Source organism: Branchiostoma belcheri, unplaced genomic scaffold (genome assembly GCF_001625305.1).
Source record: "Branchiostoma belcheri isolate BF01 breed outbred unplaced genomic scaffold, Haploidv18h27 scaffold5, whole genome shotgun sequence".
In the NCBI taxonomy this organism is placed as follows: Eukaryota; Metazoa; Chordata; class Leptocardii; order Amphioxiformes; family Branchiostomatidae; genus Branchiostoma; species Branchiostoma belcheri.
The window spans coordinates 3,121,327-3,138,292 of record NW_017804131.1 but is presented as its reverse complement, the minus strand read 5'-3'; the positions used below and the strand labels follow the sequence as shown (position 1 = coordinate 3,138,292).

General features: G+C 40.0%; 2 protein-coding genes and 1 long non-coding RNA gene across 3 annotated transcripts in view; 2 read left to right on the top strand and 1 right to left on the bottom strand.

Moving 5' to 3' along the window:
* The window catches only part of LOC109480174, a 3,010-nt gene extending 1,828 nt beyond the window's left edge, over positions 1-1,182 (bottom strand). Inside the window, exon 1 of the mRNA XM_019782339.1 lies at positions 539-1,182. Within this exon, the coding sequence (XP_019637898.1) occupies positions 539-1,136 (598 nt within the window). The 5' untranslated portion in view covers positions 1,137-1,182. The remainder of the gene's footprint in view (positions 1-538) is intronic.
* A 203-nt stretch (positions 1,183-1,385) lies between these two features.
* LOC109479830 lies at positions 1,386-5,367 on the top strand. Its single transcript, XR_002140804.1, has 5 exons — positions 1,386-1,652; positions 2,047-2,287; positions 2,925-3,904; positions 4,253-4,502; positions 4,647-5,367. It is a non-coding gene; the product is annotated as an uncharacterized LOC109479830 (long non-coding RNA).
* A 4,229-nt stretch (positions 5,368-9,596) lies between these two features.
* LOC109480168 lies at positions 9,597-11,410 on the top strand. Its single transcript, XM_019782331.1, has 4 exons — positions 9,597-9,704; positions 9,867-10,154; positions 10,653-10,792; positions 11,212-11,410. The coding sequence occupies exons 1-4, from the start codon at positions 9,614-9,616 to the stop codon at positions 11,395-11,397; spliced, it is 705 nt and encodes a 234-aa protein (XP_019637890.1). The 5' UTR covers positions 9,597-9,613; the 3' UTR covers positions 11,398-11,410.
* Positions 11,411-16,966: the final 5,556 nt, after the last annotated feature.

The window sequence follows — 16,966 nt, the reverse complement described above, 5'->3', positions numbered from 1 at the left end:
GTATTCCGTATCGCCCGAGGTACCAGCCCGACCGCGCGTCCGATCCGATCCGCGGGAGGGCTGGGACCGAGGGTGATGCGGAATACACCGTGTTGTATTTTATTTATGTCATACCCACCCAAGAAAACACGCCTTTCAATGCGAAATGAGCGAGAATTTGGTGACCCTAAACCCAAAAAATGCGACAACATCAATTCCAACGTCCGAATTTTGTATTCGAATTTCGAAATCGGTGCACGCGGTTAGGCCGAAACGCGTTCGAATCGTTCTATGGAACATTTGGAAGGCCCGGGCCGTACGCGTTAAGAACCCCCGGGCCATACCGCTAGTTATCACACGGGCCGGAACACCCGTATCGAACGTAATCGCGGCCCAGGTAGGACATAAATATATATCTACATCTACATCTACACCTATGGAGTACTGAGCAAGGCCCCTCGCGGGGCATAGTATCGTAAAGTTATAATATATATAAGTTTATACAGAAACTCACGCCAGCTTGCATAATAAATTATATAAAACAACTGATGATACTCACTCCTGCCTTTGTTATGGGGAGAAGCAGTTGTTTGCTTCACCAGTTTCAGCAAGTTTTCTGGGGCCGGGTTGTCACATGTGCACAGGAATAGGAGCCTATGAAACCTATTCTCTTCGTTCACTGTCGCAAATCTTTCTCGGAGAGCTCTGATCGAAATAAGTCCATCCTTATCTTTGAGAACGTCGAATACATTTGTTTTGTCTGGAACTTTTCCATCTAAAGTGAGGCCGATAAACTCCCCATAAACCTCATCCAGGTTATTCTCCATACCAGCGCAGTCCCAAAAGTACACCTTTTTCTCGTAGTTTTCCACCTTCTCTTTCATGGACTGGTCTTCGAACATAGGAACCTTGTCAAGGCGCAGAGTGTTGTTACTTGCACCTCCCTGCCCAAATGAAGTCAACTCGCTCCATTGCTCAGCAAGTGCCATGTTCATGGAATTTATCAGCGTTGATTTACATGAACCAGGTTCACCAACAACTAATACGTTTAAGTCCTGACTTCTTCCGCTAAGAAGGCTACGAGCTTTCGCTCGCAGGTCTGATAGGGTCAGAATATTCATCTCAGGACTTTTCATCTCTGAATTAGAAGCGGCCATTTTGCTTTATATTGAGGGACTGGCGCTGGTATTGTCTGGAGAAATGCTGTGGGCAGTGGGCCTTCAGGACTGGTGTATTTAAGTATTTCGAGTAAATATCAATCAGGAGTCAGCCAATCAAAAAGTGGAGGTAAATAACCAATAGACAGCCGTATCAGGCAAAGACCAATCAGCGCGGAGTACCAAGGGCAGGTTATTTGCAGTATACGTGTATAGAATAAAACGCCTCCATTCCTCTCCTCTGTACTTCTAAAGACTTCAATTCTTTTTAACTAAAAGATACAGTACTGATTTGTGTTCTATCCTGATAGACAAATGGACACCCATTGTATTAATTCTGAATGTGGTTGGTTATTCGCGATTTTTGCACTGAGCGGCCTTGGGGCAGGGTCGCTAGTAGGGTTAATGTTGAACTTCACACAAGCAAAGGATATTTGTGATAACAATGGCTCCACCTGCACCTGTGTGACCAGACCTGATAGAGGATATCAACGCTTACTATTCAAGAGGGCTAAGGTACTATTTCTAATACTAGTACTTTCCTTTCTTTACTACTGAAATTACATGGTATACTGTACCCAGTATTTCGAACCCCAGTAACGGCTAGCAAAATGCCGACGATAATGCATTCCACACATTCAGAACCAGTCAATGGCCACTACAAACCATTTTAATAGCCAAATGAAACATCATTATTATTATCATTACTATATCATTATTATAACATACAGTAGTCAAGTACTGCCGTTTACATGCAATATCTCTACAAGTAACAGTTAATCGCAGACGTATTTACACATAACTGCTCACCTGAAGAATAGTATTGATAGGAATGTAACAATAACTATTGCTTAAGCAAAGCTCGCATTTTTATTTTAACCTGTTGTTTGGATTGTATATTACCTTTTAGAAACTGTGTATTGCGGCGCAGAACAGCTCGACACTTACCAGGGTCAGCGAAGAGTTGACGTTTCTGCCAGAAGGGATAGAGATTGAAAAGCTCAAACTGGAAACCCAAGACAGCAAACCTGACTTCAGCCGCACCAACTACATTCTGTGCTGTGCAGAAACATCTGGGAGGGGAATTATACTCTCTGATAACGAACCGGACCAACTTGGGGCCATCATAACGCACGCGGAGAATGCCAGAGGTTAATAAGTCTTAATCGCCACAATTCTCTTATAAGGCGTAGGAAAAAAATGTGTTTCTGGTTTCCCGACGGACCGTAGCAAAACCCACCGAACCTAGCCTATTTTTAACGACCGCTATAAAGTTTTTGATCAGACATCTGAATTTCAAACCCTCTGAATTCTAAAACATTTTAGCAGCAATTTTGTCTTCAGTAAACCTATTGAAATTTTTGTCCACAATTGCAATCAAACAGAGACAGTCCCGATGCAATGTTAAACTTTATTTGTTGGATCATTTTTGCCGCGATACAAAAAAAAAGAAATAAGAAAAGAAAATCCCCACCAACTGACCCTAGTTTTTTTTTTTCATAACTGACACCGGAACAAAACATCACTTTTCCCAGGCCTAACCTTTTCCTCATACTAAGACACAGAGAGAGGGAAATAAAAATTGACAGTGGTATGATTTGATAAGGTGTAACTTTTAAAGGATTTATCACGGCATTGATACAAAACAAGAAAACGAACAGATTGTCATGAGACTATCATACTAAATCAGAATAGAAAGTAACTGCCTAGCAATAGGATATACATGTATACATACTTATGGTCAATTCAACATACTAATATAACAATATAAAATTATTGTTCTTCCAGCCCACTGTGCAATATTGGTTCTTGGTACACAGGATCCCGAGGAAGGAGAACTGTATGACAAGTCTCAACTGGATGTGATGGTGCAAAGCCAAACAAAACTGCAGGCGTATATAGACGGGCGTACACTGTTCAGTTTCCGCAGTAAATTACATGAGGAACAAAAGAATGCTATTGTTAATTGGCTTCACCACAGAGACTAAATTTAATAGATGTTATGCATTGTACGTGTGGGTACTAGTGGTATGTTCTTCAGGAGAAGTACATTATTTAGAGTGTGTTTTTAATAACTTTGTCAGATTTGCATTGTGTTTCTGCTATCATACTTGTTATCATATTGATGGGTGCATGCTCTATCTTAAAGCTAACACATTGCAAATGGAAATACATTGTATCTCTTAAACTGAAATATTTAATCATTTCTCAAATATTTGTTAAACCATGGAGGTCGAAAAGCAAAAACGTATTTCCCTGTATGTTTGGTTAGTTATGGCCGATGTGACCTATATATAGGCTCAATGTCTTTCTCTTATTTGCAAATAAAGAATGGTTTTACTTATATCTAATATGTCATCTGAAAATCTGTACACTTTGCAGACTAGTACTTCTACGTTTCTGTAACAGCGATAACTTGGATTCTATTGGCTTTTGTATTTGAATTGTCATGGCAGTACCCAATAGAAAACCTCACGTCTAGTTCTACCCGCAAGATGGCGCCATTTCTAAAGCACGTGACAGACTGACTATGCTAATTTCGACATATTGGCTCAAGACGAAGGTTCTCGACAGATTCCAAAATGCCCGCCACACAATGCTTCCACGGTGGCATATGTATATTCGCTTTCTCGTTTGTTACGTTGATCTGTTTCGTCGTAGGGATCATGTTAATAGAAATGATTGTTGGGGTAATGAAACGCAATACGTTGAACAGTGCTGGCAGCACTGTTAGCGTACGTAATCGTGTCGGACGTACTCGTACAAAGGTAAGATAGATTTCAGCTCTAAGGTGTCCTTAGCAATGCAGTTATCAATAATACAAAATTAGTGTGCGCCTTTGATGAATATTTTTGCAGCTTGTTTTGTATCATACGTCCACAAAGTAGTTTATTTGTTAATTGAGAGAAATGTTGAAAATATGTCATTTCTGCCTCGTATATGGGCTCTCCTACCAGAATATGGTCTTTCTGTCTCAGCATTACAATTTATTTGTATATAATGATCCATGTCGATAGAACTTTAAAAATAAATAATGTCAATTTGAATACTAATATCGACTAGTGTGTGTCTTTCGTACACTTCAATTCTAATTGAATGGTATATGACCCGTCTAGAAGCTGTGTATCGCCGCTAAAAACAACTCAACCCTTAAAAAGGTGAATGAAAAAATGACTTCTCTACTACACGACGAAGTAGACATCGAACAACTGTGGCTACAAACCAGGAACGGCAAGCCAGACTTAGGGCGCTTCAACTACATTCTATGCTGTGCAGAGCAGACATCTGGGAGGGGAATTATACTCTCAAATGATAACGGACCGGACCAGCTTGGGGCCATCACAACACAAGCCAAGAACGCAAATGGTTAGTTGTACTGTTTTAAAGTATAGTGGGTTTCATAAAGGATGGAATACGCGTAGTAACGAACGCAACATTGTTTTGTACCCCATAGATCATGTCATTATGTGCTATCAGATTATGAGTACTGACACGTATTCTCTTGTCCAGTCGAATGCGCGATACTGGTGCTCGGTAAACGGGACGCTCCAATCGGACAACTTTATGACGAGTCCCAGATGGATGAAATGACAAGAAACCAGCCAAGACTGAAAGAATACAGCGACAATAAAAGACTTTTCAGCTTTTGCAATGACTTAAATAGCGACCAACAGACGGCTATCCGTGAATGGCTAGAACTTAAAGCTCCAAACGTTCCTGAAGAAACTTGGTTGTAATTACGCTCTGTAAATAATTCTGAAATAGAGTCAAGCCCTGAGCATTTGTTCGTCGGAGATTAATATGAATATATATGAATACATATATAAGATAACATTCAATTTCACGCGATGGACACTGCTCGTATAAAGTTTTTGCGACAAGAATTTATTTTGTAATTTAGAGCGTTTATATCATCCTACAATTTTATACCAATCATCATATCAGAAAATGGAAACCCCGTGATTCCTTTGTTAAGTATTATGAAAACTATGATTATATATCATTACTAGTATATCGTTACTAGTATGTAACGTAGGTAACAAAGTAAAATGTTAGTAATAATGTAATGTGGAAATTATTGTGTATTTTGTAGAGTAAGGAAGAAATTATATTTATGTTAAGTGACATCTATGCAAAATCTATGCATCTATGCATCTCTGCATGGTTCATGGCATAATGCCACTTTGCTTTGTGTAAGACAATTAAGCATGACCCACAGATAACTATACCAACAACACAGTATCCGTGACATTTCTGATATAGCACAATTAGTTTGTTTGAATCCTTCAGTACATGTAGGTAATATTTCTTCAGTCACTGTCATTTGTTTTATTGGCCAAAATGGTTTATTGGCCAAACATTACCCATGCAATCGCAGCCTTGTAGTGCTGAATTGATGCAGGGTTTACAATCAGATAATACAAATGGTAATAACACACATAATAATACACATAATACACATGATACATATTTGTTCCACATTTTTGTGGAACTACCGCAAGGGTCTGTGCGGCTGCCATTCGGCGCCACAAGGTGACCTCAATACGGCTTTCCCCAACCGAAGTTAGGTACCCATTCACACCTGGGTGGAGTGAGGAAAGTCACAACGTCGGGGCGCATGTCCAGATATGCCCCCGGTACGACTCGGAATCGAATCCGGGTCTCCCGGTTCACAGTCGGATGATCTTCCACTACGCACCCGACGCCACACAAATTTGAAAGGATCATTTCATCCCAAAGTTAATTTCGACATATCTTTATTTTCAAACTTAATAGGTTTTATGCTACGCCTAATGGGTCAACGTTGTTCCCTACGTACTTACAACATGTGTTGATTTTCTGTGTGCACTGGTCAAATTGTGGGTTTGTTTATCGCTAGTTTATGGAAAGCACATGAAATGTATTTCAAATTATCAAAACATGTTATTCTCTATGATTATGCGATCGCGACATTTCAATGGTAGAACTAGAACTTTTATCTACTGACGTACGTATTGCTGTTGAAACAAGTTCTGGTGCATGTATTTGTTAATAAAGGCGTGAAACGGATGGAACGGGAATGAAATGTTTGAGTTTCTTCTGTTAGTTGTATTTAAAAAGGGGAAATGTTGAGGACCAAGTGTTTAAAAACTAAATTTTCCTTCTTTTCAACACATATTGACCCTACCGAGGGATTTTTTTCTCTCGCCCAGAAATGACACACACACATATACCTGTAACGCTCATCTTCAGAATATATTTTCTTACACACAAGTGCTTTTTAACGCTACCACTTTCCAACATAGTGTAGGCATTTAATTCCCCTCTTTGTGGACGAGTTTTTTAGGTTTGTTACTGGCCTAAGTTGTTAACTTTCGACTACCTTGGAAACTCATTAATTCAAAGGACTCCAAAGTATCGATTTGATTATGTGAGAACTAACAGAAGGTGACTCAAGAGTCACATATGAGAGTGTTTGTTCCCACTACCCTTGGACCCCGCACTGATATCTTGATGTGTCAACAATGATAATGTAGCGGTGCTTATTTGATGTAAGAGTTGCCTCGGAAGGGGTGATAAGCGGTATCAACACATCAGGTCGTGGCGGTGGTAAAATAAACATTGTTAATCGTAGAAAAGGCCAACTCATGCACATTCTTTTCCCGACTGATTGCAATATCGATTGAATACTTTAGTTACACCGGTGAAACAATGGAATGGTAAAGAATGGTGATGGTTGGCTATGGTTGGGAGTGGGTCGGCTGGCGTTCGGCTGGGTCGGCTGGCGTTCGGCGAATTCGGCTACGGTTTGGCTGCCGAGCTGAATGTTTCAAAATGTTACATTCGTGAGGCGTTCGGGTGGTTCTATCATAGTTGGCTGGTTTTCGACCGTAAGTCAGCAAAACACCTGACAACCATCACAGAGTAAGTCAGCAGAGTTCGGGGGCGTGTTCAGGGTTCAAATTTGGCTCCAATTTGACTCAAATTCGGTTTGATTCATATACAAAAGGTACGCGTGGCCTAAATCTGGTCAGAGTGCTCCCGAACACCAGCCGACTTGTTAAATAATGCACCATGCGACCATTGCCCGAATTACAACTTTAGAAAACGTTTCTTATCATAAATGTCTTCTTGCGAATTGTTGGGAATAAGTGCTACCGAGGGACGATTACGATATTTTCCCGTCTCTAGTTTTGAAATAAAAAAAGGACCAGATTCCTCCATGTAAAGGAGCGTTAGAGCAGGTTCAATGCATCCGTATGGTTACGATCGCGATGTTTGAGTATTGCCATGTGGCAGAATAAAGCCATTTGCCTAAAGCTTCAGTATCGTAGACTTGTTCGTGATTTTCTTAGAAAGTTAAGACCAATGATATCCCACACGGTTATCATGTCACAATACTCCTGTCCTCACATAAACCACTTGATTTTAGACAAATGACGGGAGTATGGGCGGGGGGGGGGGGGTACCAAAAGTCGCCAGCGCCGTTTTAACCTAAAGTCTGTTGCACCTCACAGCACTCTATACAAGCTGCAAAATATCTCTTATACATTGTTTAGAGGTATTTGCCGAGTACGGTTTGCGAACAGTGAACTAAAGCAATTTGTAAAGACATTCAAGTACGTAGTTTACCGATGATGAAATCTAACTACAGAAGTCAAAGACGCTTGTGTCTGCCACGTACATTGTATGCACGTGTGTATGGATGAGGCTTCTCTGAGCCAAAGCCATGCATGTAACGTATTGCTTATTTCTGGGATGAAGAAAATATTCACTTAAAGGTAAATCTTACCTTATTTATCTGAGTTGGTCTCCTTGAATTGTGTCCAGGTCAATTCACATTGAAAATCTCTCTACTTTTAAAAGGCGACTCTTTTTGTTCTTGAACTTTGCACCGAATTCAGGGAAGGTTCGTATTTAGTACAGGAAGGGGGTGCTCCTGCAAGGGATCAATATCTCGAGTTCAGCAGTAGACATAAACACTTTAAAAGTAACTGTGCCATACAATTTACATAATAATTTGAAAACAAATGCAGCTGAATAATTATACTTATTATTTAGGTCATCTCCCGTACGAAAAAAGAGCACTTTATGCATAAACGTTTTACTCCGGGCAAATTTACTGAGTTTCTCCCAGAAACAACTGCTTTTTCAAAACAAAGTAAGAAAGTAGGAATTTTGTGCATTATACAGTGGTACATCTTTTTTGCAACATTTTTTTTCAAAGATCATGAAACTTTCAAATACGATTAGGACCAGGCATCAAGCTAATCAAAATATATACAATGTACCCCAAATCAATTTGTTCTTCAAAATAGGTCTTTAACACCGTTATAACGTCGGTATCCAGTATAATCTTAGAGATCCAAGCCTAGCGACGCCTAGCGACGCAAACTAAACGCCTTCCTCACGCACTGGTTTAAACACTCGTGTATATATTGGTGTGCATCAAAGTTAGACTAACGGCACAAACACGCAGACTGGCGGATAAGTCTGGTAACACAGGCACTGGGTCGGTTGATATTAAATACTGCCTATACCATGATTAAGTCAGTCATCACAACTGGAGATCTGATCGAATGTCACTTAACATTTGAAGTCTATGAAGTTGATTCCTCTTACGTATAACTACAAGCTCATGTGTACACCAGTTCGTGTTCCAAAATGTTGAAGAGAAAGCAAGGTTAACTTTTTTTATCAAAAGTAAAGGAATGGCTTCCCAGTATGTGCAATTCTTGCATCTCAATTCTTAAGATGATTTCAACTTCGAAGGCTACAAAATGAAAAGGATGCATTTCAATTTTTTTCCTCTTTAATAGTCAGATGTGTAGTTAAGTTACAGACCTTTTGGGTCCAGTCCATTAACTTCCTGCATTAGGCACTGTTCTTCCTTATCTCACTTCACACATTTCCAGGCACAACATCACATCACATCCTGCTGGCCCATTTATAGCTCACAATACACATCGAACTTATCATCATTCAGCGCTATACACTTACAACAAAAGCAACATTATATGTAACCGGCCAAGGAAGGAAGATTGTAGCATAATTCCCCAGTTGGTCAAGGAAGGAAGATTGTGGCATACATTCCCCAGTGGTGTTGGGGTTTACCGACTTGGAGAGTTGTATGCAGTGTGTGGGGTCTATCGCGAGCAGTCGGATCATCAGGTACACTTTGTATTTTTTTTACATTCCGTTAACAAAGGTGATCATCATCATTATTGAGAAAGGCTACAAGCCACTCCCAGTACTTTATAACTTTATGAAATAGCAATGACACCACATGTGTATGTAAAATATATTCAAAGTGTTTAGAATGTTTCAGCATATTTTACCCTAGACTTTTTCTGTGTATTCATGCTTGAAAACGTTTTATTACATGCTTTGAAGGTAACTCAACATATCACGTTTGAAAGTAATGTTTGTTTGTTTGTTTGTTTGTTTGTTTGTTTGTCTGTCTGTTCTATGAAGCAGGTTTCTGTCAGCGTTGCAAGATGACGATTGTTGCAAGAAATATGAAGTTCACACTACCACTTCTGTTCTTGATTCTTCTGAAGCTGACCTGGGCAGATCAAGAAGTAAACAGTATGTATATTCGTTTCAATATCTTTTTAAAAATGCAAAAACACAGTTATGCTTCACAAGGTATAATGCAAAAGGTATGTCAATGCTTCTCCGAGAGGTAGAAGAACATTGTCACAATTTAGGACACATATAGTGATTCTTTGTTGTTGTTTTTTCCTCAAGGTCATGACACGTTCAAGGACACCGGGACTCACATCCCAACTCGCGTGTCACCGAGGGGAAGGTCGAAGGTCAACCAAGTATCCCCCAGCGTTATCTGGTCCTCACATCCCGCTATGGCTACAGAGAACATCAGAGAGGATGGCTCAAACATGGACGAGACAGAGGATAGTGTTGCCTCTAGACCTCCCGGCACGCCTGCTGGTATTGTGCCTTATAGGGGCATGTTACTTCGCACGGCAGATTGTGCAGACTCTGACACCGAAGCTACGGTCAAGATTTCTGGCATGTGTACGTAAAATTGATCATCATTGCAACTCTTGATTTTAAAAAAAGGTACTGGAAAACGATACTTATGTCATAGAATGCCGAAATCAATTCAGGAAAAGAAGAAAATATGAAGAAATGAAAACGAAGAGTCTATTATTATTCCCCATACCATACTGTGTGTGTTTAGGCATATGTTCAACCTTTATGACCACGTAGATTTCATGAAGAAACTTTTTTTTTGCCAAACTTTTTTTATTCGCACGCTCACACCAGTTTTGGGGTTCCCAGGGGATGTCATCCATATAATCAAATCAACATGGCCTGACTAGTTGCTTCCTTGTGTTTCTCTATGGGCTACCCACAATCACGATGTTTAAGTCATGAAGCCTTTCCGTCAAAACTAATATTCTTCATCTTACAGCCAATACAACTTCATTACAGTCAGCCAAATACTATACAGCAATAAAGAATAATTAGACACTTGTAGTAATTGTGAGGGCTTTGTTATCTGTTTTTTAGTCCCAGACATGTGGCAGCTGATCGCCCTAGCGGCCATGGTGTGCCTTGCAGTCTCTCTGATCGTGACGTTCGTCCTCTGTCTGTTGCTGTTCCGCATGCGCGTTACAAAGGAATTGGAGAAGGACATACAAGACAGACAGGTTTGTTTGTGTGTACAATAAGCTATTTTAAGCCATGAAATGACCATCCATATTTCTAATATTCCTCCTAAATCGAAGTTGAGCCTGTTTAAGAATGTATATCATGTCTTGTACTAATAAGATCTGACAGGTACAGGAACAGTGTCATTCCGTACCTGTCCAAACTCCTGAACAGTGTTTTATAACTTATATTCTACAGTATGATCACCCGACTACTGTCTGTATATCGTATTCTTGTTTATCAGTCTGGTTATGTTTGTAAATATTAATGATATTTTGTGCATTGTGTATTCCCCGAAACTGCGTAATTCAGACTTTTTTTACATTGTATTATGAGGCTGCAATGTTGTTTTAGTTTTGTGCGAATCTGTGAATAAACCATTTCTAACTAAACCTCAGCTGCATTCTCATTTTCTCAGCCCATGAAACCTGACCTAGGCGACACATCCAGCTATGTGTCGTTCAGCAGCCCTGATGAAGACATGCGGGATGACCACTCTATCAAGATCGTCATCCAGGACACAGACAGTGACGAGCAAGAACAGAGGAACGAACCACGTCCGGATATGTCAACCTTCAAGATCAGAAGGATGACACCTGTCTGAGGAGTCATGTAGCATGTGCTTATTGGTAACACTGTTGATAAAACAATGGAAATGTAGAGAGAGCTCGTATCGAGATACCAGTCGTCTTCCCACATTAACAAACTTTGTCCAGATGCAATTGCAAAGTTGTAAACACTTAGCATTTCATACGTCAAGCGTTTAACGTAGATTGCTGGTACTGGCCAAGTCGCCAGGGGTCGCTGGGCAACTAGCACTTGCCTCAGTAGTAGCAGGTGCAGCACCACTATCTATCCTACAGTGTAAGAAGAGAAGACCAATGCTGTCTTGCGTTTATATATTATTCGTTTTATTGAGTAACAAGCGGAAGGCATATTTCATTACATACTCGTAGTTTGTATACCACTGTCCTAACAACAATACAACAATAGTAATGCTATGAAACACGCATATATGAAAATACCGTAACTACATAAGACTTCAATTGAAGCCATGGTTCAGTGTAGACAATTGGTGTACTTAAAATATAACGAACACTAGTCTGAGTATACTATATGACACTAACATCAGTATGTACTACACGCAACATATCGAATAAACAGTCATTGATTTGAATGATGACATATTTTTCTTGCATACTTTTTACGCTTGTATATTCCATTTGATAAGTAAACATTGCATAGAACATGTTATTACAATTAAGATATTTATGATTATTGAAGATATCTATTATATTATTAGGCTTTCAATAAAATCATTTGGGATATAAGTTTTGATTTCCACTACACCTATTTCCTCACACCCCTATTCCGAGCTAACATGTACCGATAGAGATCGGTTCAACTCAAGCACTTCTATGAACAGTGTATTGTTCGAATATCTATCATTAGCTATTAGCTATAGGTAATTGATGTTTCATCTGTCTACGTATAAACACGAAAAGGAGAACATAAAACACTACGATAGCGAGATGGACACAAACGACACTAGACGGAGAGAAGTTTAAATAACTAGATAAAACAGCAACAAAACAGACATTGGTTTTCACCACTGGACGACGAAATAAATGTACAAATAAAGGGAAAATATTGAAAATGGCGATTTGACATTTTACAGCCTAACAGAGATCCTAACAAAGCAACATTCCACCGATAACGGACGAATAAACAGTTCATGGGTACCGACATCAGGAAACATCTTTTCACCACCGAACGAAACAAAGACGAAAAGGTATAGAAAACAAACGCAGGGGCAGATAGAAGGGACAGGTTACAATGACAGACAGGAATCAACTGACAACAAACAAGAGCGCCACTAATCGGAAATCACTTTAACTACAGAACAGGAGCGCACGATAGGACTGGGCAGTACTGCAAAGACTTCAGATGACAAACAGGAGGACAGGTACATTATAGACAGCTAAGTACGAGTCACTTGACAAAAAGGAGACAGAAAAAGTACCACAACGGACAAACAGAAAGGCAAACGAGACTAGAATAAATACAAAACTTTAACACAACAGCATTTATCACGAAATGAAACAATGGACATCACAGTACGGACAGTCCATAATACAAGTGACACAGCGAGAAATGAGGTATATAAACAGTGATACTGACGAACAGACGGATTCGACAGACGAACAAATTTGTACAAACATGGTCACACTTCTACCTAATACATTAGGTTACTACAAACATACACCGACAGACGAACGAATCTGAACAAACATTTTACCAACTAAATTGGGGTACTACAAACATACACCGACGGAAGAACGAGTTTGCACAGACATTATCACACTTCTATCAACTACGAACTACGAACATACACCGACAGAACAAATTTTTACAAACATGATACAAAACATGACACTTCTACCAAGACAAATATGGTACCTCTACCAACTACATTTGGTTACCCAACATACACTGCCCAACGAACACATTTACACAGGCATTGCAATAACTACACAGCTAAAGCGACTGAGGGCATACACACCATTGACTAACAACGAGAGACAGACATACACTACACTACACTACACTACACTACACTACACTGTACTACACTACACTACACTACACTACATTACACTACAGGAAAACGTTTCATTACCCAACACACCGACGAAACAAGCACAGGGCAACCTTACATGACACCACAACTCAAGACAAGATAAGACAAGACAATAAGAACGGATACAGCTGCAGCGCACAATAGACGCGACACCTAAACACCACCAAAACAATAAGCAATACATCAATCAAGAGACCAGAGTACAACTTTATAAATGGACAAACTGTGACGGGATCGACTGACAGAAAACATGACACTTACTGTCAAACACAGTACAAGTAACGTAACGATTGAACGTACATAAAGACTTTGAACACGCAGCTCCTGAAGATAACATCGAAACAAGGTGGGTGGAGACAAACAGAAAACCAACATATCTACATACTGTTCATCTGAGAACACACACACACAGACAGACAGACAGACAGAATGAGACAGAAAGGCACAAATGCAGATAAAGAAAGAGATAGAAACAGAAAAGCAGACAAGTATACATAAAGGCGGAAAAACAGACAGATATTGAGAGAGACCCACAAACTACTGTAGCTCTACAAGAAAAAGGCAATCGCCAAATGGGACGAACAATCAACATTGAAGTGCCATATACATGTACAAACATTCACGGAGTCATCTATGAACAAAATAAAGCCCATATCACTAACGACATACGCATATACACACACTTGCACATACAAACAGACAGAAGGAAGGAGACAGGAAGACAGCTATAGGCAGAAGACAGAGACAGATATAGAAAGACACAGACATACATAAAGGCGGACACAAACAAGAAAGAAAATGAGACAGACAAAAACAGGGAGACTACAAACTCTACAAGGTAAAGGGCAGTTGGCAACAGGGACGAACAACTGATGAACATACATGTAAACCTTACAGGTAACTGATACACACTACTCACAGTACAACATACAGATGCACGTTATACATACATGTACGTACAGATCACTTGACATCACACAACGCAATATAACACACGTATCAAAATATAACCATCACTTACATGCACGAACGACAAACACTCAAGGCACAAACACACCAAGATACAAAACGTCACATATTTAGTAATGAACAAAATACACTACAAAACAGACAGAGACGAGAATGAAAAACATAGAAAAATAGTTTATTTGTGATAAATAAATAAATAGGTTCCAATCGGAGAAATTTACAACGCACGTGAATTTGAGGTGAAACAGACAGACGACATTATTTCGACGCATAAAATCTAGACGAACGAAGGACAACAGTTAACGTTATGGTTGGACAGAAGGACGTACAGGAACAAAACGCAAACGTACATTTGGGAACAACAAGTATGAATAATTATTTCAAGGCGAATACATTAAAGTTGTGACCGTAATGGTAAGTTCTGTAGTATGGAGAAGTGGGTGGAGGAGAGACACGGGCTATTTCTACATGCATTTGATATGAATACTAGTATATCTTATTATCAATACAATCTACGAGCATTACAGATGCTTGAGCATCGATATGGTTGATTTATGTAAAGACTGAATAGTCTGTATCCATAGCACCTGAACAGGAAGGCTACGGTTACTTGCATAGTGATCGAAGACTGTCATCTCAGAGTGTTGCGGTAGCGTTGTCGCCGTGTACGTGTGCCGACGGTCAGATTCATTCAGACGTTGACGTCAGGTCCATTGCTGTTTCTGTGCGTCGTCTGGTCGCTCAGTTTCATTCCTACAAAAAGACATGGACAGAATTTTAACAGTGTTTACAACAGTGAAGCAACGGCTAACCAAAGCATCAGTCTAGAATAATGGCTAGATGAAATGACTTGTATATGTCCAAATAAATACAAAGCGCCTGTTTTGTTATGACACGTGTCTCGCTTCACCCCAAAGTTTGTTTAGTTGTCATCGCTCCATCATGTTCTGTCAATGGCACGCGCTTTTATTCATCACTTAAAAACGGGAAGCTAATTTTCAGGACCGCAGTCAAGTTATCCTGTAGGCTAGAACGAATCATATCATTCGACATGAAATGTCAAACATGTTATCAGTAGTATATCATTATTGCTCACCTTGGTACACTGATGTAAGAAGGCCCCCTATTGGTGAAGTTGGACTGGGATGACCCTGTTGCCAATGGTGATGACCTGGTTGTGACCTTGCGACGTTTGTCTATCTTGTAGTGACCTCAGTCCGTTCTGCTTGAAGTGGTGAGTGTCTGCCATGTCTGTGGTGGGCCTGGTGTGTTCCTGGTCACACGTAAAGAAAAAGGGTCTGTAATTACTGTCATGCTACATAAGCTTGTATCAGAAATGAAAGTAAATATTTTGAGGAGGACGTTGTTAATAGCCTCATGGTAGCTGATTGGTCATCACTTTAACTCAGCACTTGACCATTTTTATTGTAATCATCGACTATTAACGTTAAACATATAAGTCTGAAGTATGAAACATAATGGCTCAAGCCTCTAAATAATTTTCATCAATCACCGCTAGAAGTTCTTATTCATTACTTCAGATGGCAGTAGCACAGACAATGCAAAATAATACATGATTTTAAGATAAAAAAATGTATAGCAAGAAAGATGAAATAACATGTTCTAAACTTGTACCTGTGATTAAAGCCAGAGTCGGGAAAAGCCATGAGATGCTGGGCTGTCTGTACAGTGTGCACTCCCTGCTTGGTCGCACTACATGGCGGTGGGTGGTGGGAGGGGCGCAGTTGTCCCGTCTGTCATAAAACCACACAACAGGAAATTAGGACGTATCATCGTTTATCAATAGGTGTATTTCTGTAGCTGGCAAATTTATTACCTTCGCCAGATGAAAACAAAATAAATTTCTAGCGTCCGTATGTATACGTGTATGTGTACGTCATGATATCACAAGAACTCAAGCCATTGATGAATTGTCATGAAACTGGGTAGGTGATGAGGTCTTGATTAGACCTCAAAATGATTGGATTTTCGGCTCCCTGGCTACTAGTATTTGCTACAAACAGAGGTGACATCTAGCTTGTGGCATCCATCAATGGTAAACATTCATAATTCGTCAGTCGATAATGTTAACAGGATTTGGCGAAGGTCGTGGAACTCTAGTAGTGCATTCACACATTTACGCCCCTGAACCTCTTCCAGAAAACAGTACTGTGTACCAAAACACATCCGATACATGCTTTTATCGGACCAGGCTAGGGTGTCTATTTTTCACTCCGTCCCAAGGCCTTCAGCAAATGCTATCTTGCAATTTACAAATAACGAATTTGATCCTTTCTACGATCATCCCAGCAGCAATGTTTCATACGCAAATTCGATGCTGACCGCCATGGCCCACATGGTTTAACTACAGAGTTCTACATGCTGTTTCCTACAAACACACACCAAGCTAGAGAACCGCACACTTACCTCCCGTGACGCAGACGCTGGGTTGTTTGACTGTGTCGCATGTCGTCTTTGCTACTTTATATACGTACGGCGGGTTTTTATTAGAATGCACCTGCTATTTGTTTTCTCGGATGGTCCTACATTACACGTGTGGGCA